This window comes from Hyaena hyaena, unplaced genomic scaffold, assembly GCF_003009895.1.
Source record: "Hyaena hyaena isolate Hyena2069 unplaced genomic scaffold, ASM300989v1 scaffold_438, whole genome shotgun sequence".
In the NCBI taxonomy this organism is placed as follows: Eukaryota; Metazoa; Chordata; class Mammalia; order Carnivora; family Hyaenidae; genus Hyaena; species Hyaena hyaena.
The window spans coordinates 710,784-738,322 of NW_024081071.1; the positions used below are offsets into that span (position 1 = coordinate 710,784).

General features: G+C 40.9%; 2 protein-coding genes and 1 non-coding gene across 3 annotated transcripts in view; 1 reads left to right on the plus strand and 2 right to left on the minus strand.

Annotated features, from left to right (window-relative positions):
• Positions 1 to 5,654: 5,654 nt before the first annotated feature.
• Positions 5,655 to 24,308, plus strand: CNOT11 (CCR4-NOT transcription complex subunit 11). The gene is made up of 7 exons (XM_039253119.1): positions 5,655 to 6,321; positions 9,121 to 9,285; positions 18,142 to 18,294; positions 20,035 to 20,237; positions 21,448 to 21,650; positions 23,022 to 23,118; positions 23,203 to 24,308. The coding sequence occupies exons 1-7, from the start codon at positions 5,802 to 5,804 to the stop codon at positions 23,398 to 23,400; spliced, it is 1,539 nt and encodes a 512-aa protein (XP_039109050.1). The 5' UTR covers positions 5,655 to 5,801; the 3' UTR covers positions 23,401 to 24,308.
• The window catches only part of RNF149 (ring finger protein 149), a 35,673-nt gene continuing 30,027 nt past the window's right edge, over positions 21,894 to 27,539 (minus strand). The window contains exons 8-10 of the mRNA XM_039253120.1: positions 27,001 to 27,159; positions 25,374 to 25,503; positions 21,894 to 22,163 (exon numbers count right to left, since the gene is read on the minus strand). The gene's annotated coding sequence lies outside the window, so the exon portion shown is untranslated. The remainder of the gene's footprint in view (positions 22,164 to 25,373; positions 25,504 to 27,000; positions 27,160 to 27,539) is intronic.
• On the minus strand, positions 26,809 to 26,923 carry LOC120245909. The gene has a single exon (XR_005531928.1). It is a non-coding gene; the product is annotated as a small nucleolar RNA SNORD89 (small nucleolar RNA).

Sequence of the window (27,539 nt, forward strand, 5' to 3'; positions counted from 1 at the left end):
GGAGGCTAAGCAAACTCCTTCCTACACATTTCTAGCTACCTTCAAAAGGGAAATGCCTTGCTATAATGCCCAGAAAGAGCAGTGGAAAAACAGCATGAGAATTTCTACAAAAAGATGAAAAAAGAAGTAAACATCTGGCAAGATTTTAGCTCAGATATAAAAGTCAAATGTCCATCAACCTCAGCTGCCTGAAGCAAAGCGAGGAAGCAGCAAATGTTCTGAAAAGTTCTAAGCCAGTGTCACAGAATCAAATTTCCAGCAACTATGCACCCTTTCACTGCATCACTAACGTTTGAACCCCAACTGCAAGGCTCACTCTTGTGGGAGAATAACATCAACCCAACAGGGATGAGAGAAATAGAAAAACTATAGAAGACAGACCTAAGAATTTAAAAAAGTCTAGCTACCGGAGGACACTTTGTATAGAGCAAATAGTTCTTTTTTTTTAATGTCTATTTATTTTTGAGAGAGAGAGTAAGCAAGGGAGGGGCAGAGAGAGAGAGTGAGGGAGACACAGAACTCAAAGCAGGCTCCAGGCTCTGAGCTGTCAGCACAGAGCCCAACGTGGGGCTCAAACTCATGAACTGCAAAATCATGACTTGAGCTGAAGTCAGCCGCTTAACCGACTGAGCCACCCAGGGACCCCTAGAGCAAATAGTTCTTTATGCCTAATTGGCCCTTGTCATTCTGTATCAGAGCATAATCAGAGCAGAGTTAAATTGTGTCTGTATACTCCATTTGAACAGAGGGAAATATGTGATCCATTTTAGAAAGAATTTAAATCAGTCTCAGTGGGGTGTTTGACTATCAGGTAAAGTCAGTTATCATAAAGGATGAGGTGATTCTCCAGTGGGGGATTCTAGACTGCACAGATAGTTACTGTGGGGCTGACCAAGAGGTAATGAAACTCCCCTCAGCATTATGAGAGCAGGGCTTGATCTCTCATTCACTGACTTTCAGTAGTGCCTATATCACTGTCTGGCCCATATCAGGAGCTCAAAACAGTGTTTGTTAAATCCACAAATGCTGGTGTTGAGTTAAAGGGCAGCGAAGAGGTGGATATGAAGGGAAACTACCGAGACACAAGCTCAGGAGAACTTAGGGCCTTCAGGAGGCCAAGGGTAGGCCACTCAAAATTGGCATATTGATTACTTAAAATAAAATTTACTTAAGACACAGCCTGTGTAAGAAGAATACTCAGACCTCCTCTGCCCCCCTGAAATCTTCCTTATGAGAAGTATCTACCCCGTGACACCTTTATCATCAGAGATGAAAGATTCAGAGGGGTGAAGGCTGTACCAACAACCCTTGTTACTTTTTACGAATGTTCTACCCCAGCCCCAATTCTGTGTGGCATTCCTTACTAATTGTATAATAGCAAAAGATAGGATAAAAAAGGCAGAGGAGGGAAAGGTTAGGACCTGAGGTTCCTCTCTGGGTGGGGAAAAGCACATATTTTGGAACAATGCTGGGAGCGGCTGACCACAGCAAACCTCCTTAGGCATAAGTTTCCTCTTAAGAATGTGACAGACACCACCTCCTCCCTTCAGGTTCCCCTCAGGAATTTGACAATCAAAATACCTGACTAAAATAAGTAGACCATAAAACGTACACCCCACAGGAATCGTATGGCCGTAGACCACCCCTCATACAATAGAAACAAGCCAATCAAAAAGGAATGTACCGACGTTTAGTTACCTAGTCCACAAAGGTAGAACCTGAGAAGGAACAAGGGGGAAGGAAAGGGGCCGACCAAAACCCTATAAAACAAAATGCCCCCTCTCGGTAAAGAGAGATTTTATTCTATTCTTACTTTCTTATACCGCCTCTTCATTCTTCGAAGAAGCAAGACAACAACAGATCGCAGGTATTGAGGTAAAAAAAAAAAAAAAATCCTGCAACAGTTGAAGCTCCCAAAGTTTTCTTTGTCTTGTCAATGCCTCACAGATTTATTGTCTATCTAAGAAGTACAAAAAATGCCTTGATCATTTCTTTAGGTTTCAATTTCATTATTGGGCCTCCGTGCTCATGTAATAAAACTTTGGGATTTTTCCCCTCCTGTTAATCTGTCCGATGCAAATTTAGTTATTAGTACAGCTTGGAGAACTTTGGGCCAGCGATCCTCCCCTCAGCCTTTAGTGCGTTGAATAGTGTCTCCCCACAATTCATGTCCACCTGAAACTCCAAGATGGAGTCTTTGTAGAGTTAAGTGAAACGGCTTAAAAGCATAAAGTTGCTCAAAAATAAACATTAGCTGCACTAATGCTTCAGCGACAGTCGATTTTTTTTTAATGTTTTATTTATCTCTAGGAGAGAGAGAGAGACAGCGTGAGCAGGGGAGGATCAGAGAGAGAGGGAGTGACAGACTCCGAAACAGGCTCCAGGCTCTGAGCTGGCAGTCAGCACAGAGCCCGACACGGGGCTCGAACCCACGAACCCCGAGATCATGACCCAAGCGAAAGTCAGACGCCCAACCGACTAAGCCACCGAGGTGCCCCGACAGTCGATTTTTAAAGTAACCATTTTCCTCTCTTTTGCACACCTCCCTTCTTCCCGTCTTAGCCTTTTGTGTCCAGAACCTGGTACCACCCTGAAAACTACTCTGGAGGCTGGCAGTACCTACATAATTCCTGTTGAAACCAGCTAGGTCCTGTATTTCCCAAAAACTCCTCTCCCCTACCCTTTCCTCAAAGGGAGGGGAAAAGGGGTCACTTGCAGTTTTTTCAAGGGCTGCCTGCTACAGCCTCCTTAGCCAGGCAAAGCTATAAAGCTATTGTTCCTCTCTTTAAAAAATTTTTTTAATGTTAATTTTCGAGAGAGAGAGAGACTGAGTATGAGCAGGGGAGGGAGGAGGAGAAAAGAGAGGGAGACAGAATCTAAAGCAAGCTCCAGGCTCTGAGCTGTAAGCTCAGAACCCTCTGCGGGACTAGAATCCGTGAACCATGAGATCATACCTGAAACGAAGTCAGATGCTTAACAGACTGAACCACCCAGGCGCCCCAACGCTATTGTTCCTCTTTATCACAAACTCTGTCTTCGCATTATATTCTGGTCCAGAAGCACAGAGGTCAGTTTTTGATAACATAATCAGTGAAGGTGAGGTCCTACTGGATTAGGGTCAACCCTAAATCCAACGACTGATGTCCCCAGAAGAAGGCCATATGACACACAGATGTACAGAGAAGAAGGCTATGTGTCTACAGAGGCAAAGATGGGGGTGGGGCGGCTATAAGGCAAAGGATGCCAGAGACTGCTGGTAACCACCAGAAGCTGGGAGACAAGGATTCTTCCCTAGAGCCTTCAGAGAGAGCACAGCACTGCCAACCCACAGTTCCTCCAGGACTGTGAGGAAACAAATTTTTGTTGGGTTAAACCACCCAATTTGTCATTATTTGTTGCCAGGGAACTAATGCAGGACCTGAGAGCTGTTTTCAGGGAACATGTAGGAAACTCTGGATATCATCTTAATTTTGAAAATGATCCTGATGGGATTTTGGGGGTGATCATGGGGTTTAGAGCTGATGGCCAAGAAAGAATTCCCAAAGACGTCTCTGGTGCAAAAAAGGTGATCTTATTAACACACAGACACAGGACCGGTGGGCAGAAAGAGCTTCACTGGGGTTGTGAAGAGTGACTGATTATGAAGATGGGGGAGGTAAAGTTAAGAGGAAGTTTATAAAGGGATTTCCATATGCTGAAGAAGACACATTACTGGAGACCTAGCTATTGTCAAGTTGTTTTTCCCTCTAGCAAAGCATTAACTTTAAGACAGTAGGGAGTTCCTGGACTTTAGGCTATTGGTAAGATCTCCCTTTTTTTTGGTAATTTATCAGTTTAACCATTTGTTTTTGGTACTTTCTTACATTCTTGGGCAGCCTGGAGTACCTAAGGAAAATTACACATTTCCCACGTGGTGGGCTGTGTTAGCTTGTGCTTTGCCCTCAGCTTGCCTTATGCTCCCTCATCAGTCCTATGGAAAGAAAAGTATTTAGTTCTTTTTTTTTTTTTTAATTTTTTTTATTTCTGAGAGAGAGACAGCATGAGCAGGGGACGGTCAGAGAGAGAGGGAGGCACAGAATCCGAAACAGGCTCCAGGCTCTGAGCTAGCTGTCAGCACAGAGCCCGACGCGGGGCTCGAACCCACAAACCGCGAGATCATGGCCTGAGCCGAAGTTGGATGCTCAACCGACTGAGCCACCCAGGCGGCCCAAAAAGTATTTAGTTCTTCTGGGGGTGGTAGTGGTGGTGGGGGGTATTATGTTCAAGTATTTTGAAACATCTTTAAAAAATAGTCAAACTAGATATGTGTACTAATTGCTAGTAGTACAAAGAGACCTCCATAATGCAAAATGGTTCAAACACAGTAAGGTTTATTTACCACAGTAAAAAAGAAGAAAGTGAGCATTTTGAGCTAATTTGAGTCAGTTTCCCAAAGGTCCAGGCATTAGCAAATTATATTTGCTGCAGTTAGAAATGTTTTAGCAGGATCTTTCAAGTGGGCAATCTAGCAGTAAATTGAAGCAGCCTTCATAATTTACATACCTGGTGACTCAGCCATTTCTCTTCCTTCAGTTTTACTTGAGAATGAAGGTGGCATCTAACTAGATGATTCTTGAGCTGCTATCATGGTTTAATGCAGACCCAATTTCCCTAACCTCCCTGGTAGAAACCCCTGGAGAAATCCCTTAGGTTCCTTTAGGTCTAGGGAGGGGGCTGGGCAAGTCTGAGGACCACCACCTGAGTTCCCTTTAGTCACCTGGGGAGGTGATTTTGTTTTTTAAATACCTGGGCCATCATCTTTGGCGGCTGGTGCTACTTTTTTTTTTTTTTTTTAATTAGAGAACATTCTCAAGAAAGCTACATTTCTTTACTTTTTTAAAATTTTCTTTAATGTTTATTTATTTTTGAGAGAGAGAACAAGCATGGGAGGGCAGAGAGAGGGAGACAGAATCTGAAGAAGGCTCTAGGCCCTGAGCTGTGAGCCCAAGAACCCTGAGCCGATGGGGGCGGGGGGCTGGTGGCTGCAACTCACAAACTGCCAGATCATGACCTGAGCTGAAGTTAGGTGCTTAAGGACTGAGTACCCCTGGAGTTACCAACTCCAAAAGTTTCCCCACGGCCTTACAACGCAGTGAAGGCCCAAAATTATAGTCTTAGGACAGGGAAAGTAAAAAGTTGCACAACAATCTTGTAAATGAATATTTACTGGAAAATTTTCCTCAATATCCTGTTAAAATAACCATGTACAAAAGCTCAGGTTTAATAAGATTCCATGTGTGCAAAAAAAATATATAGGAGACTGGAAATTAACTTTGGTTATGAGAAACGCCCTCGTTCAGTTACTTGCACTTAAACAGTTTAAAATCATGAACAATGTTAAGAAAACTATTTCGAATCTAAGACGCATTTTTCCGGACGGTAACGTGGCCCACATTCGGCGGGACCGTCCACTGCCAGGGGAACTCCTAGGAGGTCCGCTTGGGATAGCGGAAGTCAGACCCCGTCCGCAGCGCCGGTGGTCTCACAGTCGCTAGATGCCAGAACCCCGCCGGCCCGCCCCTCCCGCAGGCCCCGCCCCACTTCCGGTCGATTCACCCCGCCCACCCGGATATTCTCCTCGGCTTCGCTCCACCAGCTGCGCTTTCTCTCAGCGCTGTCTCTCAGCTCTTCTGCGGTCTCGCTTCTCCGACGTGTTTTGTTTGCGACGGTGTCGTGTAAAAGCGCGCTTTACGGCCGTGGGGACGGGGCGAGCCGGCGCCAGGGCCTCTCCGGCCGGGAAGCAGGGCGGGCGGTTGAGGTTGATGCCCGGCGGCGGGGTGAGCGCGGCGTCTGGCCGGCTTCTCACTGCCGCGGAGCAGAGGGGTTCCCGGGAAGCGGTGGGGTCGGCGTCCAGGAGCGGCCCGGGAGGCTCCGGCGGCGGCGGCGGCAGAAGCGGAGCAGGCGGCCCCGGGCCGGGTAGTGGAGGCCCCGGGGGGCCCGCGGGCAGGATGAGCCTGACTCCAAAGGAGCTCTCGAGCCTGCTGAGCATCATCTCGGAGGAAGCGGGCGGCGGCAGCACCTTCGAGGGCCTGTCCACCGCCTTCCACCACTACTTCAGCAAGGCCGACCACTTCCGCTTGGGCTCGGTGCTGGTCATGCTGCTGCAGCAGCCGGACCTACTGCCTAGCGCGGCGCAACGCCTCACCGCGCTCTACCTGCTCTGGGAGATGTACCGCACCGAGCCGCTCGCCGCCAACCCTTTCGCCGCCAGCTTCGCCCACCTGCTCAACCCCGCGCCGCCCGCTCGCGGCGGCCAGGAGCCTGACAGGCCGCCCCTCTCAGGTACGCCAGGGCAGCCCGTCCCTTCCGATGCCAGATATGCGCTGTGGATAGATTGGGAACTTTCCACTTATCCTGTGCGAGCTCATCCGCAAGTGAAATTGTCTCCTTTTGAAATTATCCCCCCCCCCCACCCCCGTCCCCAACTGTGGAGAATTGATAGCTTAATTACGGATTCAGGGCACCACGAATTATTCCCCTCAACTGTACGAGGCCATGGAATCAGGCTGCTGAGTGGGGCTTGACAATTTGAGCAACTGAGTCGCACTTCGTTCTTGTTAAGCCCCTTTGAGATGTGTGACGTAACTAATGACACTCTACTCCTGCGTTAAGTGTCAGTCAAGTAAATAGAAGTCGTTGAGAACCCGAGGAAGTTGCGAGGCAGAAATAGACATTTAGCCGTGTTTAAGGACTTTGCACGTTCGTTGGTTTGTTGGGTGTCCCTGGATAATGTGATGGGGGCAGAGAATAAAAGGTAGTCTCAAAACTACGGCCTAAGTTAGAAAACGCGTGATCACTGGACGTTCTGTAAAATGTGTATTTGTGCAACATTGGCGAGATCAGGTCGGTGGGTTTCATTCGAGGCTGCCTTTTTAACGCAGAGATGCTTTGTGAGACTTGACTTTGGGAGAAGACTCAGCCAAGAAAGAAGGGCACAGAGGGCATGGTGATTAGTGATGAGGGTCCTGGTAGACGAAGAACAAGACCAGTGTACTGGAGGGAAACAGTTTGGTTTTACAGTACTCAACCTGTGGGGAAATGAGCAAAACACTGCCTCGGTAGGGGCCACTACACGGGGACTTAAAAGGTGAAGGCAGTGGATTTTGAAGTAATACCATGAAGTTTTTCAGGACATAACGTTGCAGGCTGCTTGGTGTTCATGCTTGGCATCCCCTTTGGATCTAAACCATCTTCTAGTTGGTTTCCTACAGTTCTCTTATGTAAGAGGGGCATATTTGTGTTGGATAAAATGCCCTTAGAGTACTAGTACTGAACTGTGCTTTCAGGGAGTTTAAGAATGCCCAGAAAGTAATGGAACATAATTATGGGTTGTCAAAACCCACCATGCTAAGGGACCCTTAGCAGAGAATGGGGACATTGTGAGGTTTTACTCAGAGAGCCCTTTGAATTCTGAAGGCCAGGTTAGGCAAAGGAAGGAGTTGTTATGTCATTCTTAAATGTATGGAGCGTAAACCTAGATGTAGACCATAGACTGCATTATTTTTATTAAAGCAAAGATGGTGCTTAAATAGACAAGAGGGAGTATCAGCGCCAAGGCTTATATTGTATGTCTAGTGTGAACACCTGATGGAGATATTTTTAAAGTTTTTTAGATGATTCTGATGCAGAGCTAGGGTTGAGAATGTATCTAGACGTAAATAAGATGGTTTCTCTTCACTCAAGCTTGCAAGTCTGGTTGGGGAGACGTAAATGTAGTCATAACCAGTATAGTAAGAGTTGTACTAGATGTCACATATAAAATGTGTGGTAGCACAGAGGAACAACTACCTGTGTGGCTGGAGAGGTTCTCAGAGGGAGGGATGTTTTGTTTTTGCTGGATGGTTATTAGAGATGGGGTAGGGGGTGTGTGAGGGAAGGTGTGGCCCTGTACAGTATTCTTAAAGAGCTGGATATATCAGATGCTTTGAAATCAGGACTCCTAGAACCTGAAAGATTTTGTGCAACTAGAGTGTAGGATATGTGGGTTAGAGGGGAGTTCAAGGGATGATATTTGGAAAGTAGGTTAGAACTAGATTATGAAGGGATTTAAAATGGTGCAGAAGTTTGGGTTTAATCCTGTGTAAACAGGCTAAGTATTGTGAGCAGATTTGTACCTAGAAATATGACTAAGTCATAAGTGGGAATGTGAACTGTGGGTGATGGGTAGGCAGGAGTCAAAACTGGGAGCTGGGGAATTTAGGAAGGCTGTCTTGTAGTTCAGGCAAGAGGAGAGGAGGGAGCAGAGTCTGGCGACAGTGCCCCTGGGGATGATTGAGGCTTGGTGAGCCTTGGGTGTGGGAGGAAAAGCAGTCAGCACTGTGGGAATTTGGTGGCTTCACTGCGTATTGAAGCAGGTGTGAGAAGTGTATTTGCTCCGCTAATGATGTTTCCTGGTCTCTTCAACTTGTACAGTTGCTTGCAGTAGTAGAGAAGAAAAGCATTTCTTTTTTTTTTTTTTTTTTTTTTTAAGCTTATTTATTTTGAGGGTCACCTAGGTGGCTCATTCAGTTGAGTATGTAACTTTGGCTCAGGTCATGATCTCACAGTTTGTGGGTTTGAGCCCTGACTTGGGCTCTGGGCTGACAGCCGGGAGCCGGGAACCTGCTTTGGATTCTGTGTCTTCCTCTCGCTCTCTGTCCCTTCCCTGCTCCTGCTCTGTCTCTCTCTCAAAAAATAAACATTAAAAAAAACTTATTAGAGCACAAGCATGGGAGGGGAAGAGAGAGAGATCCCACGAACCAGGAGATCAAAACCTGATTGAGCCATCCAGGCGCTCCAAGAAGAAGCGTTTCTGAGCACTGTAGCTTTTTTATTTACTTGCATGTGTAAGGTTTAGCCTTTGCATGTTGGAAACATAGTTAGACCCAAAGTTTCCTTAATATTGCCACAAATAGAATTTCAAATGACATATTTAATTACATTTTCATAAATGTATATATTTGGTTAACTGAAACTTAATTTTAATTTTGTTTTAAAAAGTATGTGAATGGAAATGGCAGGTAGGCAATGCTACTTTTACCGGAGTCAAGTTAAGTTTAAAAAATAACCATTGGAGAAATTGTTGTACATTTTTGTTCACAGGATTTTTACCTCCTATAACTCCACCAGAAAAGTTTTTTCTTTCCCAGCTGATGCTGGCACCCCCAAGGGAACTCTTCAAAAAAACACCTCGACAGATCGCATTGATGGATGTTGGAAACATGGGCCAGTCTGTGGACATTAGTGGGCTTCAGTTAGCCTTGGCTGGTAAGGAGGAATCAGTGGTTTGGGGACTCTCGTGTGGTAGGTAGCACAAGGCCGCCTTTTTTTTTCTTTTTTTTTTTTAAGCTTCTCCACTTAAAATGAAGGTCTTTGTAACCTAAAAGCTTAGTAACTTCTTTGAAAAACAGCTTCAGTATTGGATCCTTGCTAATATGGCATAGAAATTCATTCTGAGTTTTTAGTTGAATTGATTTCTTTTCCAGTTTAAGAAGAATGCCAGATAAAATTTAGTCTGTTTAAAAACTTTTTCCTGATGTCAAATGATCTACAGATTCAGTGCGATTTCTCTTAAAATCCTAACAACATGTTTTGCAGATATAGAAAAACCTATCATAAAATTCATATGGAATCCCATGGAACCCCGAATAGTCAAAACAATTTCTCTTGGTACCTGTTGAAAATCATTTGATGATGTATGGAAAGGTTTATTTCTGGGCTTTCTATAATTGCTTTGTCTGTATTCTACTTCCATACTTCTGATTACAGTAGCTTTGTAGTAAGTTTTGGTATCAGGACATGTGAAACCTCCACTGTGTCCTGTTTCAAGATTGTTTGGGCACCTTCTGTGTTATACATATAAACAAATGAATGGGTTCTCTTGTAGCAAAAGCATGTTGTGATAGAAAATAGGGGAACTTTCTCGATCCTGGATGGTCAGAGTGTCTCTGAGTAGGGAAGGTTAGAAGTGGTACCTTTTGCTTAACTGCTCTGAGCAAAAATATGGATGAGTGGGCCTTAACCACTTGAGAGAGATTCATTAGGGAAATTCTTTTTTTTTTTTTTTTTAATGTTCCTTATTTCTAGGAGAGAGAGAGAGAGAGACAGCATGAGCAGGGGAGGGTAAGAGAGAGAGGGAGTTACAGACTCTGAAACAGGCTCCAGGCTCTGAGCTGGCAGTCAGCACAGAGCCCGATGCAGGGCTCGAACCCACGAACCGCGAGATCATGACCCAAGCGAAAGTCGGACGCTTAACCGACTTAGCCACCCAGGCGCCCCTCATTAGGGAAATTCTAATATATAGGCAAATTTTTGAATCCCTGATGTTGTGATTAAGTGAGCAGCAGTATTAATTAATTTTGACTGTTTCCCATCCTTCTTAGATTTAATGCATCTGTGACATTTGTTTGGTTAACATAAGGTGGCATTGTTCAATAAACTACTTTTTCCTGGGAGTATTCTGAACCTCAAACCTCACTTTTTAATTCCTGGGTATCAACAGTATAACAGTGGTTACTTTCTGAAACCAAGAGAAATCTTTTTAAGACTTTTTAAGATTGAACACAGAAATACTTATTGGTCATTAGTGCTAGATACAGTCTGTTCACAGGAACAAAATATGATAATTTTAAAAAGATAACATGAAGCTGGGTACAGAGGTGATAGGAAAGGATATGTTTTCTGAGGGTTCTAGTTTTGTTTTTAATCAAGTGAGAATATGATTTCCCTTGCAACTTAGGATGACTTTAGTTTGTGAGAAAAAAAATTTTTTAATATTTATTTAATTTTGAGAGAGAGACAGACTGTGAACAGGGGAGGGGCAGAGAGAGAGGGAGACACAGAATCCAAAACAGCCTGCAGGCTCTGAGCCAGCTGTTTCAGCACAGAGCCCGACGTGGGGCTTGAACCCACACACTGTGAGATTGTGACCTGAGCTGAAGTCGGTTGCCCAACTGACTGAGCCACCCAGGTGCCCTAGTTTGTGAGAAAATTTTAAAGGATATCAAGCCCGGAAAAGAATATGTTAGTCCTGAGAATATTTTGGCACAGTGGCTAAGCTTGCTATCCCCTAACCAGATTGAAGATGTCCAAATCCATTCATTTTTAACAGTACCAAAAAAAAAAAAAAAAAAAAAAGCAATGCACTTGTCTTCTCTGGAGCTGGCTACACACAGACGATCTTTGCAGAGGCCCTCAGTTCATAGGTCTTAGAGGAGTGTTCATGGACCAGAGGTATATTTATGGAGGATGCCTTTGATTTTTTTTTTTTAAACTTCAAATAAGCAGACAAGTTAAACCGAAGTAACTGTAAGGGGCACTTTTACCCTGTTAACAATGTCAGTATTCATTTTAGAGGTTTTATTAAAATTCCTGACAACCCACACTTACTAGTTTACCACACAATGTGCCAATTTAAACATTTTCCCTACATTTCGGTATGTTAATTTTTCGTGCTTTAACAATCTGAGATAAGAAAATGGCATCTCAGGATAGTTAGCATTTTCCCTTAAATGAATGAGTTGAACATGTTGTTACAGATCTAAGGCATCTTTCATGTCTCGCCATTTTTCCATTGGGTTGATGGTCTTCTATTAACAGTAGTAGCTCTGTAAGGAATTAGGACTTTAGTTCTGTGTTTTCAAAATTACAAAATCTGAAATATGTAATTTCATAAAATCTGCATGCACATTTTAAGGAATTATAAAGTGACCCTGGAGCAGCCATTATCTAGGTTAAGAAATGGAATCGTTTCAGGACTTTGAGGCTCCCTGTGTGCTTCTCTTACTAGCTGCTCCCTTCCTTCTCCATTACTAACCTGACTTTTGTGGTAATCATTCATGATTTACTTTATAGCCCTCCCTCCTGTGCATGCCTATAGTTTAACTTCAGATGATCTTAAACTTGACATGTATGTGGAATCATACAGTGTTCTTTTGGGTGTTGGTGTAAGATGAATCCATGTTGATGACATATAATCAGTGGTTTCTTTATCCATTTTACTATTGGTGGATGTAATGTTGCTATGAACATTTTGGTACATTCTCCTAGTGTAAATAGGAAAGTGTTTCCTCTAGCAGGAAAGATAAGCACATGTAAAACTTGACTAGCTAATGGCAGATTATTGTCCAGAGTTGCTGTGCCATGTTTCATTCCCATTAGCAGTGTGCAAGTTACCTGACATTGTCTACATCTGATAATTTCAGGCTTGTTAATTTTTGCTAATCTGGAGGGTATGTACTAGTATGTTGGGTTTTGACTGATTTCCCCACTCCTGTTCCCGATGGGATTGAATGTCTTTCAGATGTTTATTGGCCATTAAAGCCCTTTTATTTCCTTTTTAAGTTTTTTTAATGCTTATTTATTTTTGAGACACAGAGCATGGTGGGGGGGTTGCTGCAGAGAGAGAGGGAGATACAGAATCCGAAGCAGGCTCCAGGCTCTGAGCTGTTGGCACAGAGCCCAATGCAGGGCTCAAACTCACGAACCATGAGATCATGACCTGAGCTGAAGTCGGATGCTAAACCAAGTGAGCCACCCAGGCGCCCCTTTTAAATAAAATATTTGAAGTCAGCCCATTATTTCTTTTTTAAAACATTGATTTGTAGTTTTTTGCTTTTTTTTTTTAAAAAAAGAAATTATAGTTGACCTACAATATTACATTGGTTTCAGGTGTACAACATGGCAATTTTAAGTTCTGCACATTTATTCAGTGCTCATCATGTTAGAGGTAGTTACCATCTGTTAACATACAGTTATCGTATTATTGACAATATAACCTCTGCTGTACTTTTCATTCCGTGATTTATTTGTAACTGGAAGTTAGTACCTCTTTATCCCCTTGTTTTGCCCATCCTCCTCCTTCCCTCCCCTCTGGCAGCCACCAGTTCTCGGTCTTTAGGAGTCTGTTTCTGTTTTTTTAAGTTTGTTTTATATTTTTAGATTATACATAGAAGTAAAATCATATGGTATTTATGTGTCTGCCTTATTTCATGCAGCTTAATACCTTCTAGGTCTGTCGATTTCACAAATGGCAAGATTTCACTCTTTTTTAATATTCCTCTTCATAATTCTCCGTTGTGTATATATATGTATATATATACCACATCTCCTTTATCCATTCATCTATTGATGGACACTTAGGTTGCTTCCATGTCTTGCATTATAAACAATGCTGCAATAAACATAAGTGTGCATGTGTCTTTTTGAACTAGTGTTTGTTTTCTTTGTGTAAATAATCCATAAGCAGAATTACTGGGTCCTATGGTACTTCTGTTTTTAGTTTTTGAGGAACCTCCATACTGTTTTCCAGACAGGCTGCACCAGTTTACATTTTCACAGTGAACGAGGGTTTCCTTTTCTCCACATCCTCACCAACACTTGCTGTTTGTGTGTTTTTTATTTATTTATTTTTTAAAAAATAGTTCATTGTCAAGTTGGTTTCCATATAACACCCAGTGCTCATCCCCACAAGTGCCCTCCTCCATGCCCATCACCCCCATCAGTTTTCAGTTTGTTCTCAGCATTCAAGAGTCTCTCATGGTTTGCCTCTCTCCCTCTCCCCAACTATTTTCCCCTTCTTCTCTCCCATGGTCCTCCGTTAAGTTCCTCCTAATCCTCCTATACGTGCAAACATATGGTATTTGTCCTTCTCTGCCTGACTTATTTCGCTCTTGCTGTTTGTTTTTGATACTAGCTGACTTCTGACTGATGTGAGGTGATACCCACTATGGTTTTGATTTGCATTTCTGTGATGATCAGTAATGCTGAACATCTTTTCATGTGTCTGTTGGTCATCTATGTATCTTCGTGGAAAAATGCCTGCTCTGGTCTTCTGCTCATTTTAAAATCTGATTATTTTGCGGGTTTTTTTGGTGTTGTAGTACTTTATTTATTTTGGATATTAACCCCTTATCAGATACATCATTTGCAAATAGGTTCTCCTAGTAGGTTGCCTTTATGTTTTATTTATGCTTTGCTGTACTAAAGCCCTTATTTTGATGTAGCCCCAGTTGTTTGTTGTTTTTGCTTGTTTCCCTTGCCTGGAGAGACCTATCTATAAATAAGTTGCTAAGGCCAATGTCCGAGAGTTTAATGCCTATGTTTTATTTTAGAAGTTGTATGGTTTCAAGTCTTATGTTTAGGTCTCTTACCCATTTCGAGTTTATTTTTGTGTATGGTGTAAGAAAGTGGTCTAGTTTCATTCTTTTGCATGTAGTTTTCTCAGCACTATTTATTGAAGAAAGGGTCTTTCCCCCCAGTTGTATATTCTTGCCTCCTTTCTTGTAGATTAATTGGCCATATAAGCATGTGCTTATTTCTGGGCATTCTATTCTGTTCATTGATCTGTGTGTCTGTTTTTAACCCAGTACTATACTATTTTGATTACTATAGTTTTGTTGTTAGTTTGAAATCCAAGAGCATGATGCTTCCAGCCTTCTTGTTCTTTCAAAAGATTGCTTTGGCTATTTGGGGATCTTTTGTGGTTCCATACAAATTTTAGAATTATTTGTTCTAGTTCTGTGAAAAATGCTATTGGTATTTTAATAGGGATTGCATTGAATCTGTAGATTGGGTAGCATGGACATTTTAATAATACTTGTTCCTCGCAGCACGAGCCTGGAATGTCTTTCCATTTCTTTGTGTCATCTTCACTTTCTTTCATTAGTGCTTTAAAGTTTTCAGAGTGCAGGTCTTTTACCTCTTTGCTTAGATTTGCTCCTAGTTATCTTACTGTTTTTGGTGCAACTGTAAATGGGGATCATTTTCTTGATTTCTCTTTCCACTACTTTGTTACTAATGTATGGAAATGCAACAGATTTTCTGCACATTGATTTCATATCCTGTGATTTTCGTGAGTTTATCAGTTGGAGCAGTTTTTCAGTGGGAGTCTTTTGGGTTTTCTATATGTTAGTATCATGTTATCTGCAAGTAGTGAGAGTTTTACTTCTTTTTTACCAGACTATTTTTTGTCTGACTGCCGTGGCTAGGGCTTCCAGTACTGTGTTGAATAAAAGTGGTGAGAGTGGACATGCCTGTCTTGTTCCTGACTTAGGAGGAAAGCTTTCATCTTTTCATCATTAAGTATGATGTTAGCTGTGAGTCTGTCGTATATAGCCTTTATTATGCTGAGATTTGTTCCCTGTATACCCATTTTATTAAGGTTTTTAATCATGAATGGATGTTGAATTTTGTCAGATGCTTTTTCTGCATGTATTGAGATAACCGTATCAGTTTTATCTTTCATTTTGTTAATGTGTTTTGTTCCGATCTTTATAATTTACTTCCTTCTGCTGGTTTTAGGTTTTGCTCTTCTTTTTCTAGTTCCTAAGGGTGTAAAGTTAGGTTGAGATTTTTCTTGCTTTTGAGGTGGACCTCTACTACTATAAACTTCCTCCTTGGAGCTGCTTTTGCTGCATCCCAAAAGTTTTGAACTCTTGTGTTTTCATTTTCATTTGTTTCCATGTGCTTCTTTATTTCCTGGTTGGCCCATTCTTTGCTTAGTCTCATGTTATTTAACCTCCATGTATTTGTGGTCTTTCCAGTTTTTTTCTTGGGGTTGATTTCTAGTTCTATAGCATTGTGTCAGAAAAGATGCATGGTATGACTTTGATCTTTCTGAATTTGCTGAGGCTTGTTTTGTGGGCTAATATGTGATCTGTTCTGGAGAACGTTCTATGTGCACTTGAATGTGTATTCTGCTGTTTTAGAATGGAGTGTTCCAAATATATCTGTTAAGTACATCTGGTCCAGTGTGTCATTCAAAGCCAGTATTTCCTTATTGATTTTTTTGTTAGATGATCTGTCCACTGATGTGAGTAGGCTGTTAAAGTTCCCTACTATTATGTACTGCTGTCAGTTTCTTCCTTATATATTTGGGTGTTTCTATGTTGTGTGCATAAATATGCACAATTGTTACATCTTGTTTGGTTGTCCCTTTTATGATTATATAATGTCTTTATATAATCTTGTATAATGCCCTGTTACAGTCTTTGTTTTAAAGTCTAGTTTGTCCTGGGACACCAGGGTGGCTTAGTTGGTTAAGCGTCCAACTTAAGCTCAGGTCACGATCTTGCAGTCCGTGAGCTCAAGCCCCAGCCCTGTGTTGGGCTCTGTGCTTAACACCTCAGGGCCTTGGAGCCTGCTTTGGATTTTGTGTCCCCCTCTCTCTTTGCCCCTTCCCCACTTATGTTCTGTCTCACTTTCAAAAATAAACATTTAAAAATTTTTATAAAGTCTAGTTCATCCTGTATGAGTATTGCTACCCTCTCCCCCACCCATCCATGTGCATGGAATATCTTTTTCCATACCATCACTTTCAGTCTGTGTCCTTGGGTCTGATGTCTGACGTGTCTCTTGTAGGAAGTATACAAATGGGTCTTGTTTTTTAATCCATCCAGTGACTGTCTTTTGACTTAAAAGTAAATGTACATTTAGTTCATTTAAAGTATTCACAGATAGGTACTTTTTGCCATCTTGTTAATTGTTTTCTAGTTGTTTTTGTAATTCTCTGTTCTTGCTCTCTTCCCTTGTGATTTGATCCCTTTATTTAGTGTTATGTTTGGATTCCTGTTTTTTATGTATCTGTTATAGGTTTTTGGTTGGTGATTACTATGAACTTTATATAGAATATTCTTAGTATAGGCCAGTCTAAACTAAATTGATGGTTGGTTGAACACATTATGAAAGCACTATACTTTTACTCCCCCACCTCACCCCTGGCTCCTAATTTTATGTATCATATTTTCACATCTTTTTATTTTGTGCCCCTTATCTAATTATTGTAGATATAACTGATTTACTACTTGTTTTTTAGCCTTCATACTAGCTTTATAAGTGATCTGCTACCTTTAGTATGCATTCATTTTTACCAGTGGAGTTTTTTCTTTTCATAATTTTATTCTAACTATGGCTTTTGCTTTTTCATCTATAGAAGTCCCTTTAACAGTTGTTGTAAGGCTAGTTTAGTGGTGATAACTTTAACTTTTGTTTGTCTGGGAAACTATCTGTCCTTCAATTCTGAGTGATAACCTTGCTGGGGCAAGTTGTAGGGTTTTCCCAGCACTCTGAATATCATGCCACTTCCTTCTAGCCTGCAGTTTCTGCTGAAAGAACATCTGATAGCCTTTTGGGGGTTTCCTTGTAACTATGTGCTTTTCTATTGCTGCTTTTAAGATTCTCTTTTATCTTTTAATTTTTGACATTTTAATTACGGGTCCCAATACGGACCTTCTTGGGTTCATCTTGCGTAGGGTTCTCTGTGCATCTTAGACTTGGCTGGTTGTTTCCTTCCCCAGGTTAGGGAGGTTTTCAGCAATGATTACTTCAGATGAGTTTTCTTCCCCTTTTTCTCTTCTCCTTATGGGACCCTCTATAATGCAAGTGTTATGCTTGATATTGTCATAGAAGTTCTTTAACTTATCCTCATTATTACTGGTTTTTTTTTTTTTTTTTTTTTTGCTGTTGCGCTTGGGTGTGTTCCATCACCGTCTTGCAGATTGCTGATCCTTTCTTCTGCCTCTGCTGTTTATTCTCATTTCAGTTATTCTCAGTTCTGAGTTTATCCACTTTTCTCTCAGGTCCAGTGTGAGCATCTTTATGACCATTTCCTGAACTCTTCATCAGGTAGATTGCTTATGTTTCCTTTAGTTCTTTTCTGAGGTTCAGAACATACTCCTGTCTCATTTTGTCTAACTCTGTGTTTGTTTCTATATATTAGGTATGTCACTTACATCTTTTGGACTTGAAAGTAGTGGCATTATGTAGAAAATGGCCCGTGGAGCTCAATAGTTTAATACCCCCTGATCACCTGTCTGGCACTATGGATATCCCCTGTATGGGCTGTACGTACCCTCCTGTTGTGACTGGTCTGCAGCTGATGGGGTGCTCTGGTGGGTGTGAACGGCCCCCAGCACCACTGGCTGAGAGCCTGGCTGTAGCTGCTGCTGGCTTGTTCGTGGGTGTTGTAGCTCCTGGCTGATTTGTATTTGGGGGGGTGGGGTGTATATTCTGAAGCTAGCCCTATGTTCATTATGTGTTGCAGACAGCTTTTCCCAGTTTGTTATTTCTTCACTCTCCTTGTGGTGCCCCCAATTTAAAAATGTCTTTTATTTTACCATTTTTCAGAACGCCAGTCTGAATTGCCAACCCAAAGTAAGGCTAGCTTCCCTAGTATTCTCAGTGACCCAGACCCAGATTCTTCTAATTCTGGATTTGACAGCTCGGTTGCCTCTCAGATCACAGAAGCTTTAGTCAGTGGACCAAAGCCACCTATTGAAAGTAGGTATATTACTTTTTTGTTCTTGGTTTTATTTTATCAGCATCCTGAGACTTTTGGTTTTCTAAAATATGGTGTTAATTTTTTTGCTGCTTATACTTGAATTCAGTGAGAAACCTAGTTATAGTGTCTTATAGAACATAGTAGAGATGGTCTATGTTCTTCTTTAATAAAATTACATGCCAAGTGTTTTATTATCAGCATTCCTGATATAAATTATGATTTTGCTGAAATGAATCTTCTGTAATGTATTAAATTTTATAGCTCTTCATTAATCTTATCAGTATCATAATCTTTTCCATTGTAAAATTCTGCTGATCTTATAGTTCTTAGTTCAATTCAAAGAAAACACCTACTGAACTTGAAATAACACAGCTGCATCTTTTGGTTTCAGGCTTCTATGTGGTTTTAATGATGAAGGCATGCTTTATCCTTAGGGATAAGAAAATGTTCTCCAAATTACAGTGTCACCATGAGTTTAAAACTTAAGAGAATTTAATGCCATTAATAGATCTTTGGCATAAATGGGTTTAATATTTTAAGTCTAAGCTGAACACAAAAGTGTGCCTAAAAGGCCCAAGGCACATACTGGTTTTCATTTAATATTTGCTTAGGTATGACTTTGTGTTGCATAAGCTACCAGAAAGGTATGTGAAAAGCAAATCAGATACATTTGTACTAAACATATGTACCTCACGGGAATGTTTTCATTATAACATAAGTAGTGCTTCTCATCGAGTGTTTAAAGTTTTCTTTTTATAAGTGGTCTGAACAGAGATATGATGTTAGTCATGCTAGATGGAAGATGCTAGATTAAGTGAACAGAGAGTATAGTTTAAGATAAACTGGTGATTCTTGAGATAAACTATTCTCAAATTTGGCAGGGGCTAGGACCCATGATCAGAAAAAGCCATCTTAAGCCCAGAGTATTAGGAAATTTGTTCAGCAAAAATCCCCACTAGCATTTATTTTTGTGGGTTTATAACTTAGGGTTCAGTCTTATTTCATAAAACAGTTGGAGTGTTGAGTCACTGCATTTTCCTATTGTTCTTTTACTGTTTTATGAAAATGAATATGGGATTTGTGAATTCAGGAGATTATGAAAGTCTCTGGATTCATTTGGGAATGTCAAGGCAGCTGTACTTTTTTGTTTCCTGCCATTTCATATCCACATAATTTGCCACCTCAAGGTTAGAAGACGCAAAGAAAAAACCAGCACAAATAATAGTGGTCTGTGAATAAAATAATTAATGGGGCTCATGGGTGGCTCAGTTAGTTAAAAGTGTCTCGACTGTTGATCTCAGCTCAGGTCTTGATCTCAGCGTTGTGAGTTCAAGCCCCACATTGGGCTCTGCACTGGGCGGGAAGCCTACTTAAAAAAAAAATATAGCAGTTAACTAAGAATAGGAAGAGTGAGATTAAATAGCATTTCATTTTTCCCATCAGAACTCTTACCAGTATGTGAAGCTGTGTCATTTTGCTTCTGAGTGGTGATCATGCTTGAATTAAAAATCGTCAGATCACGGTAATGCCTTTGCCTCTCTTGAAGAATAGATTTGGTCTCTGGCATAATAATGTTGTATCAGTATTTCATTTTGTTGGTATCCTGAATAAAACCCTGACTTTTTGTATCATCTCCGCTTTGGATTTTGAAGTCTGTGAGTTTTATCATGTTATCTTTATACAGATGTGCATAGATGGTAGCTTACTGATAGAAGCAAACATTCCTACTCTCCTTATAGGCCATTTCCGGCCAGAGTTTATTCGTCCACCACCTCCACTCCACATTTGTGAGGACGAGCTGGCTTGGCTGAATCCAACAGAGCCTGACCATGCAATTCAATGGGACAAATCAATGTGTGTCAAGAATAGCACTGGTGTGGAGATCAAGCGAATAATGGCCAAAGCCTTCAAAAGCCCCTTATCTTCTCCTCAACAAACACAGGTATATATTTATTGTAGGTATTTTATTTTAATCCTTCACATGATAAATGACCAATAAAATGATCCTGCCCATAGAAGCCAGTAGGAAGAGTGTTTTGGATCCAAGGAGTCTTGGATCTCTGGAGCTTTGTTCTGCTCTGGTGGAAAAAGAATGACGACTCAACATGTGTCACCACTTTCTTGGGACCGTTTTGAGTCTGGGAGAGGAGGGTTAGGATGGATCTCACATTTTTGGCACTTTGCATACATTGTTAGATTTGCTGGACAGTTGACTCTACTGAGGGTAAGCAAGATTAACATTTTATGGAGGAAGAAAAGGAGACCCAGGGAAGGTAAGCTAGCCACTGTCACACAGCTGGTTAGTGGTGGATTTGACATTGAGAGTAGCCCCTGCTATTCTTCGTGTAAGACTCCCCTGGGTGGGGAAGGGCAAGGATACCTGGTGGCTGGTTTCTGTTTTGTGAATGCTGTGAATCCAGCATTGCATACTTTCACAGTAGAACGTGTGAGGACATACTGACACTTCCAATCCGGTGTACCACTGAAAATGTTTCAGTCAAATAACAGCTGTTTGTAGTTCACTTTGTTTGCTAGGCCATCCTAAAACACAGCCCACTGTGGTATATGCAGACAGGGGAATGAGCATAGAGGATTTCTAAGAAAAACCACTTATTTGGATTGCGTCACGAGTAGGGCCTGAACTGTATGGCCCTGCACAGTGAGGCACCGCGAAAGGGCAGTGGTCTCTTCCCGTCATGCTCTCTTCGAGTGTCTGTTCTCTGCCTGTGGCTGCACTCTCGTTTCCCATCTTCCCCAGTTCTCTGTGCTTTTCTGGAGAACTGGTTGGCAACTAGAGATTATTTTTGGTTTTAACAGAGGATAGGAAAAGCCTACAAAGGTGTTAAGGATTGTTACCGTTGTAATCCACGCAGTAGTCTATACAATCAGACAACAGGGAGTCTGGTTTAATGCCCTGGAAAGGGACGACTAGCATTTTTTTTTTTTTTTCACAGTCTTGAAGGAATCTACATTTTAGTATCTTTACAGTTTAAATGTAAATCTAAAAATCAACACAGGATTGTAATGGGTTTGAGGGAAGAAATTTACAAAGTTGGTTCAATGTAGATAATTTTATAGTTTGCTTTTGTAGGTGGGAAAGAGAATATTTGACTCAAGAACCTCTCTCTTTTTAAAAATTTGGTTCTATTTAGCTCCTGGGTGAATTGGAAAAAGATCCCAAACTTGTTTATCATATTGGCCTCACTCCAGCCAAACTTCCAGACTTAGTGGAAAACAACCCTCTAGTTGCTATAGAAATGCTGCTGAAGTTAATGCAGTCAAGCCAGATCACAGAGTATTTTTCGGTTCTGGTCAACATGGACATGTCTTTGCATTCAATGGAAGTTGTAAATCGGTAAGTTTTTATACTTGATCACGTGGTGGGGGGGCGGGGAGAGGGGAGTGTAAATCTAGATCCTGATTAAATAAAATGGCCAGAAGGAAAAACTGGCAACAAATTTTAAGTTCGGGTTCCCCACCCCTTGAAATTGTACTAAAGACTGTGTCCTTTTAAGCTAATCTGCCAGTAAGAAAAAGCCAAGTAATCACAAGTATGTGTACAAGAGTGTTCTTTTTGGGGTGTGAGAGAGAGGAGCCATGAGGTTTTCAACTTTATTTGCTGTCACTGGCAAAACTGGCCAGCTGCTTGTTGAAAATACACTACTGCGTGTCTGTGTTCTCCTGTTCAGGCCTTTCCCTCCGGTGAAGACTCACTTTCTTCTGGGGCTGCTTCTGCTCCCGTCCTTGGACTGACCTCCCTCTCAGCGCCAGCTTCTTCCCCTTCGCTGTGTTCTTATAGCACTCTTTTCACCAGCTCTTTGGTATTTAGTCCAAGAACAACCACATCTTGTTATCAGTTGTATTCTTTCTAGAGAGTAATTTCAAGGACAAGGTCAGCTCCTTGTGCCCACCGCCCCCCATCTCAAGCGAACACCGCACTTTTCTCAGAGCACTGGTTCCTTGGTGCCTTATGGGAAAAGGTTCTGCAGTCAAAGTTTAGAATTCCTTTTGGAAACTCATACTGTATAGTTAGCATAGTACACCTTTATCTGAACATGGAATTCCCACCTTGTTTTCCTTAAAATATTCCACAGAATCCTTTGGGAAATACCAGCTTTCCTCTTGGAGACGCTAATGTGCCACCAGTGCCTTCTGTCACATTCCATCCGGGTCTCTACCCGTGTTCCTGAATGTCCCACACTGATCTCCGATCCCAGCTTTTTCCTCACGTCATTCACTAGGTTACAAGGAATACTTCCAAGTTTTCAGTTTGAGGCCACTTGACCTTTCAAGGCTTTTCCTATTTTTTTTCATTTACACTGCTTTTTGCAAACCCCTCATTTTAGCCTTTAATTATAGTGTACTATTGTTAAATTATACGTTCTTGGACATACCACCTTGCATAGCACTTATGTGTAATTGGGGTTTAATATATGTTACTTATTAGAGCTTGAAGACCCATTAACTACAAATTAGGATTCAACCAAGAACAGAGAAATGTGTTCAAAAACATGAGGAATTTTCATGTGTAATGCTAATTACAGACTTAAAAATGTGCCATTTATTAAATGGGGGTGGCTCAGGCTTATTTGCATAAGTATGTTTAAAAGTAGGTAACTGATCATATATCAGAAATTTTCACTAAATGACCAAAATGGGATTTTATATTTTATGGTTAATAATGTTTTTTTAACAGTCCTAACTTTTTTATAACTTTCTGAAACAGACTGACTACAGCTGTTGATCTACCTCCTGAATTTATTCACCTTTACATATCAAATTGCATCTCTACTTGTGAACAAATTAAGGATAAATATATGCAGGTAAGTAGCAGAAATTTTTGTAAATTTTATAAATACCTGCCAAGAAAATGGGTGCACTGAAATTTGCTTTTTTCTCTTTTTCAGAATCGTTTGGTGCGTCTAGTGTGTGTCTTTCTCCAGTCCTTGATCCGCAACAAAATAATTAACGTGCAGGACTTGTTTATAGAAGTGCAGGCATTCTGTATTGAATTCAGTAGGATACGAGAAGCTGCTGGCCTTTTCCGATTGCTGAAGACCTTGGATACTGGAGAAACCCCTTCCGAGACCAAAATGTCAAAATAATACCTCATCAGAATCACCACATTCATTATTCAGCTGTATTGTGACTTAATTTTTAAACTCATAGAACCATGAGTGGATTGCTTGGGCTAATGCATATAAACCACTTTTTTCCTTTCCTGGATGACTTTTTCCTTGAGATGAATTTTTGGTAAGAACTTTGAAAAATGTGTCTATTTTGGTGTCTTGCTGTTGGTTAGGATTAGCAGTTATCCAAAAAAGGTTATCGTAAAAAAGTAGAGGAGGTCTTTAGCACTATAGAACAAGGTGCCTGTTTTTGTTTAAAACACAAGTTACAGGCTACTGATAAATCAAGAATCCCAGTTTTAAGGTTCTAATATTAAAAGTATTTAATGAGTAAATGAAGACATTCTTAGGAATTTGTCATACTGCCCTTGAGAGGAAATCAATGGAGTGTTTTTGAATCAAATGGCAAACAGAAGTTTGCTCCTTGAACCCATTTATGCATATAGCCCTTACTTTCTCATTAAGCACAGTCTGAAGCAAGAAAATGCTTCTAACTTTATCCTTTCTTGTCATGGTGACTTAATAGACAACAGAATACGTGCATTTCTTGGACCTCTTTAGAAACATGGAAACTCTTAGAAAACCTTTTTTGAGACTCTAATAGCTGGTGTAGTGTTCTGTTTTTTTCCTCTCAAGATGTTCATTAGTTCTTCAGTTCTTAGTCTAAGATAGTTATTTTCTTGTTTTAAGGAAAAATATTAGTCCATGCTTTGGGAGATAATATCACCACTGAGGAACTGTCACATAGTCTGTACCCTGCCGCCTATGCTGGGGCAGAGGACCTGTGTGAGACCCAGGAGGACAAGGTGGCTGGCGTCCTGTGGGCTGTTCTCCCTCATGTAACTTTGGACAAGAGTGCCTTATATTAAAGTTTTTTATGAACTATTATCTGATGTTTTTTGTTTTTGTTTTTTTTTTTTAACTTGAAGAAACCATGAAAAATCACTCATTTACTGAGATACTTCCAAAGCCTGTTCGTTACAGGGAAATAATCTATTCAGCAGGAGTTCACCTTCCAATTTAATCCTTAGCAAAGGAGCAGTACTCCTAGATTTATACGAAATCTTAGGTCTTAGGTATTCTTATGAAAGTAAGGTATTTATAAACATATTTACTTACAGGAAATAAGAACCCAAGCCAGTGTAGTAGAGGAATGCATTTAAAACATCCAAAATGATAGTAACAACCTCGATCTCCATATCTAAAAGTGGGCATCACTGTTACGTATTAGGTTTGGGAAAAGAAACAGTTCATTACTGAGATGCTTTCTGAAATGGCAAAGTGTGGACCACTGTTGGAAGGGCTCCAGGACCTACTGATTCTCTGGTAACACTGAGCGGCACTGGCCGTCAGTACTGTGAACCCATGTCTGAGCAAAGCTTGGTTAACACGTACTTTCTCTATAAGGCACATCACAGACTTCATGTGCTGAGAACAGGAGATGACACTATGCTTGGGGGCCATTTTAAATGGTGAAATCACCAAGGTACAAAATTTTGGGAAAGACAACACTAAATCCACAGTGGAGAAGAGGACACTGTTGACACTTTGAGAGATGAAACAAGAAGGCAGAACGTCCTCTTAAACCTCAACCAGAAGAGGGTCACGTGCCTCACAATTTTCACCGCACACTGTACGTGCTGCAAAGGACCTGGCCCAAATCACTGCCCATCCTAATGTGGGGGTTACAGGTAAATTCAGTCGCTGAATTTACAAACGTGGACTCTGCAAATAAAGAGACTCACTACTGCTTATCGTCCCAAGATCACACTGTTGGCGTTTACTTGAAAGAGGAAAGACTTTCCAAATCTAAAAAGTTCACAAAGAACAGCAGTAAATTACATTTAGGGAACATTTTACCAAAAAAAAAAAAAAAAAAAAAGTGAGGTTTACGTTTATAACACTAGCAAAAGATTCTTCATTAAACATTTTAAAAGAAGAAAGTTTACCTGAAATAAATGATAGTCCTGGGATTCAGTAACTGTAATCAGTTTTTAAGTGTAGTTAAATTTACTGCCATGTTAAAAACAACACCTCTTGAATTCTCTGGATTTTCTAGTTGTACTATCTCCAAATCACCTGTTAAAAAGATAGCACTAAGTTACATCATAGAGTAGAAAGAAAAAATACTTCAAAAATAATCGGATCCTAAGATACGACTATGTCAAATAATTCTCTTTTAACAGTGTTTATACGTTTAAACAAAGAAAGTTATCACTCACCTTTCTCACAGAGTACACATTTTCCCAAAATTTTAAGTGGCGTCTACCACCTCTTACTGTTTTGTAAAGATTGACATTCCTATGGAACATGATGGAGTATGTGCTCATTTTAAATAATATTCGTTTTAAATAATATTTTGAATGGTAGCACTTTAACATTTTCAGGATATCTGGAAAATTAACGCATATTTTTACATATTCTTTAAAATTCTTGCACACTCTACCTAGGTACAAAAACATTTTGTTGGTTTCACTTTATATCAGGTCTGTCTGTTATTTTTGTGCAATCACTATTGTTCTGATCAGGAAATCTATCCCTAAAATGCTTCCCCAAACACTTAAAAATCCTGGGATCCGATACCGAGGCAACCAAGCCCCCAGAAAGTGCTGGTGTTCTCAGGTTTCTCATTAGGCCAAAATATACAAGTTTATACCTCATCAAAAAGAATGGATTCAGTTACTGTGATGCATACACCTTTTTCAATTCACAACGTCTACTTTGCTATTAAAGGCAAATCTAGCTAAATGGCTGATTATGACATTGTAGAGATTTCACTTTTATAACTAGAATTACACGTTAGCATTTTTTAAAGTGAAATGTTTGTGTTTTTAAAACTTCAAAAACGAAATTAACTGGGAAAGGCGTAGGTGGCTTTTCTAATTGGTTGTTGCATCACAGAAGCACAGCATATGTTCTATACAAGACTCGCTTTGGTTCAGGCCAACATCCTGTGCTTTGTAAATCACAAATACAGTTTACGCTGAGCTCAAAGAAACTGCTTTTGACCAAACACATAATTACCTCAGGTTCTCGCTAGTAACATACACATACTGATGTAATCTCAGCCTTTACTGAGCAAATAAACTTCCATGTGCTCAAAAGAGCAGACTTGCCAATTAAGCTATTCTCTTGGGGAATCTGGTTACACTGGCTATTTAATCCAAGCGGGTACACAACGTGTTCTTGAAGGTCTATTACTGTTCCTGATTCTAGAAGCCTCTGATGCAGCAAGTATACTGCAGAGAAATATTTAGTACTCATTTAAGGTCTGATGTCTCTGATTCACTGATTATTTTTCCTTCTAAACATACCAGTTCTCTTTGGGAAGAGAAGGCCCCTCTGGGAAAGCCTGCCTGAGTGCAAAGCTTCAATCCTGAGGTTACTGAGGTCAGACCAGTGATTCGCTTCTGGAGATTTTGTCATCGTGTGCCCCACAGAGAGCAAACTGCTGATAGGCACGCTGCAATTCGGCCTTTTATTGTCATCACTCCTCAGTGACTGCAGGAGACAAGCTCTTAGGAAAGGCTTTTTACATTCAGGACCCCCCAGACTTGAGCACGTGAGGAAACTTACCTGCCAAGGTGCCCCGTTTTTCTCTCTCTCCTCCTGGCCTTGGTGGTCTTCTGGTGGGAAACCCAGCAGCAGCACCCACTCGTGCGGGCAGCGGATGACAAGAGTGCTTCCCGTTCACGGTCGAACTGCTTCTTTCACATGCTGCCTGGGACTTTCAAACTTTAAAGAAAAACAAAAAACACCTGTTTCTACAATATTTGTGAACAAATGGCTTTTATGACAACTGTTAGAGGGACTGTGATTACTGCCATAAATAATGTGACTAACCTTAAACCAAATCTCTCTGGTTTACTCTTTCTTCATTAAGTTCCCCTTATTCCGAGTAGCATTTTATGAATTTTATGTCTCAGCAAAAATTCTGCTAATATTTGACCCTTCTCTATCCTATTTATTTCTGCCTTTAAAAAAGCCTATCAGAGGAAGCTTTCAAATTGTTGCAGTTCTCTATTTTCTCTTGGTAATTCCTTTCTCTGCTATTAAAGACATGTTTCCAGGGCACCTCGGTGGCTCAGCTGGTTAAGCAACTTCGGCTCTGGTCA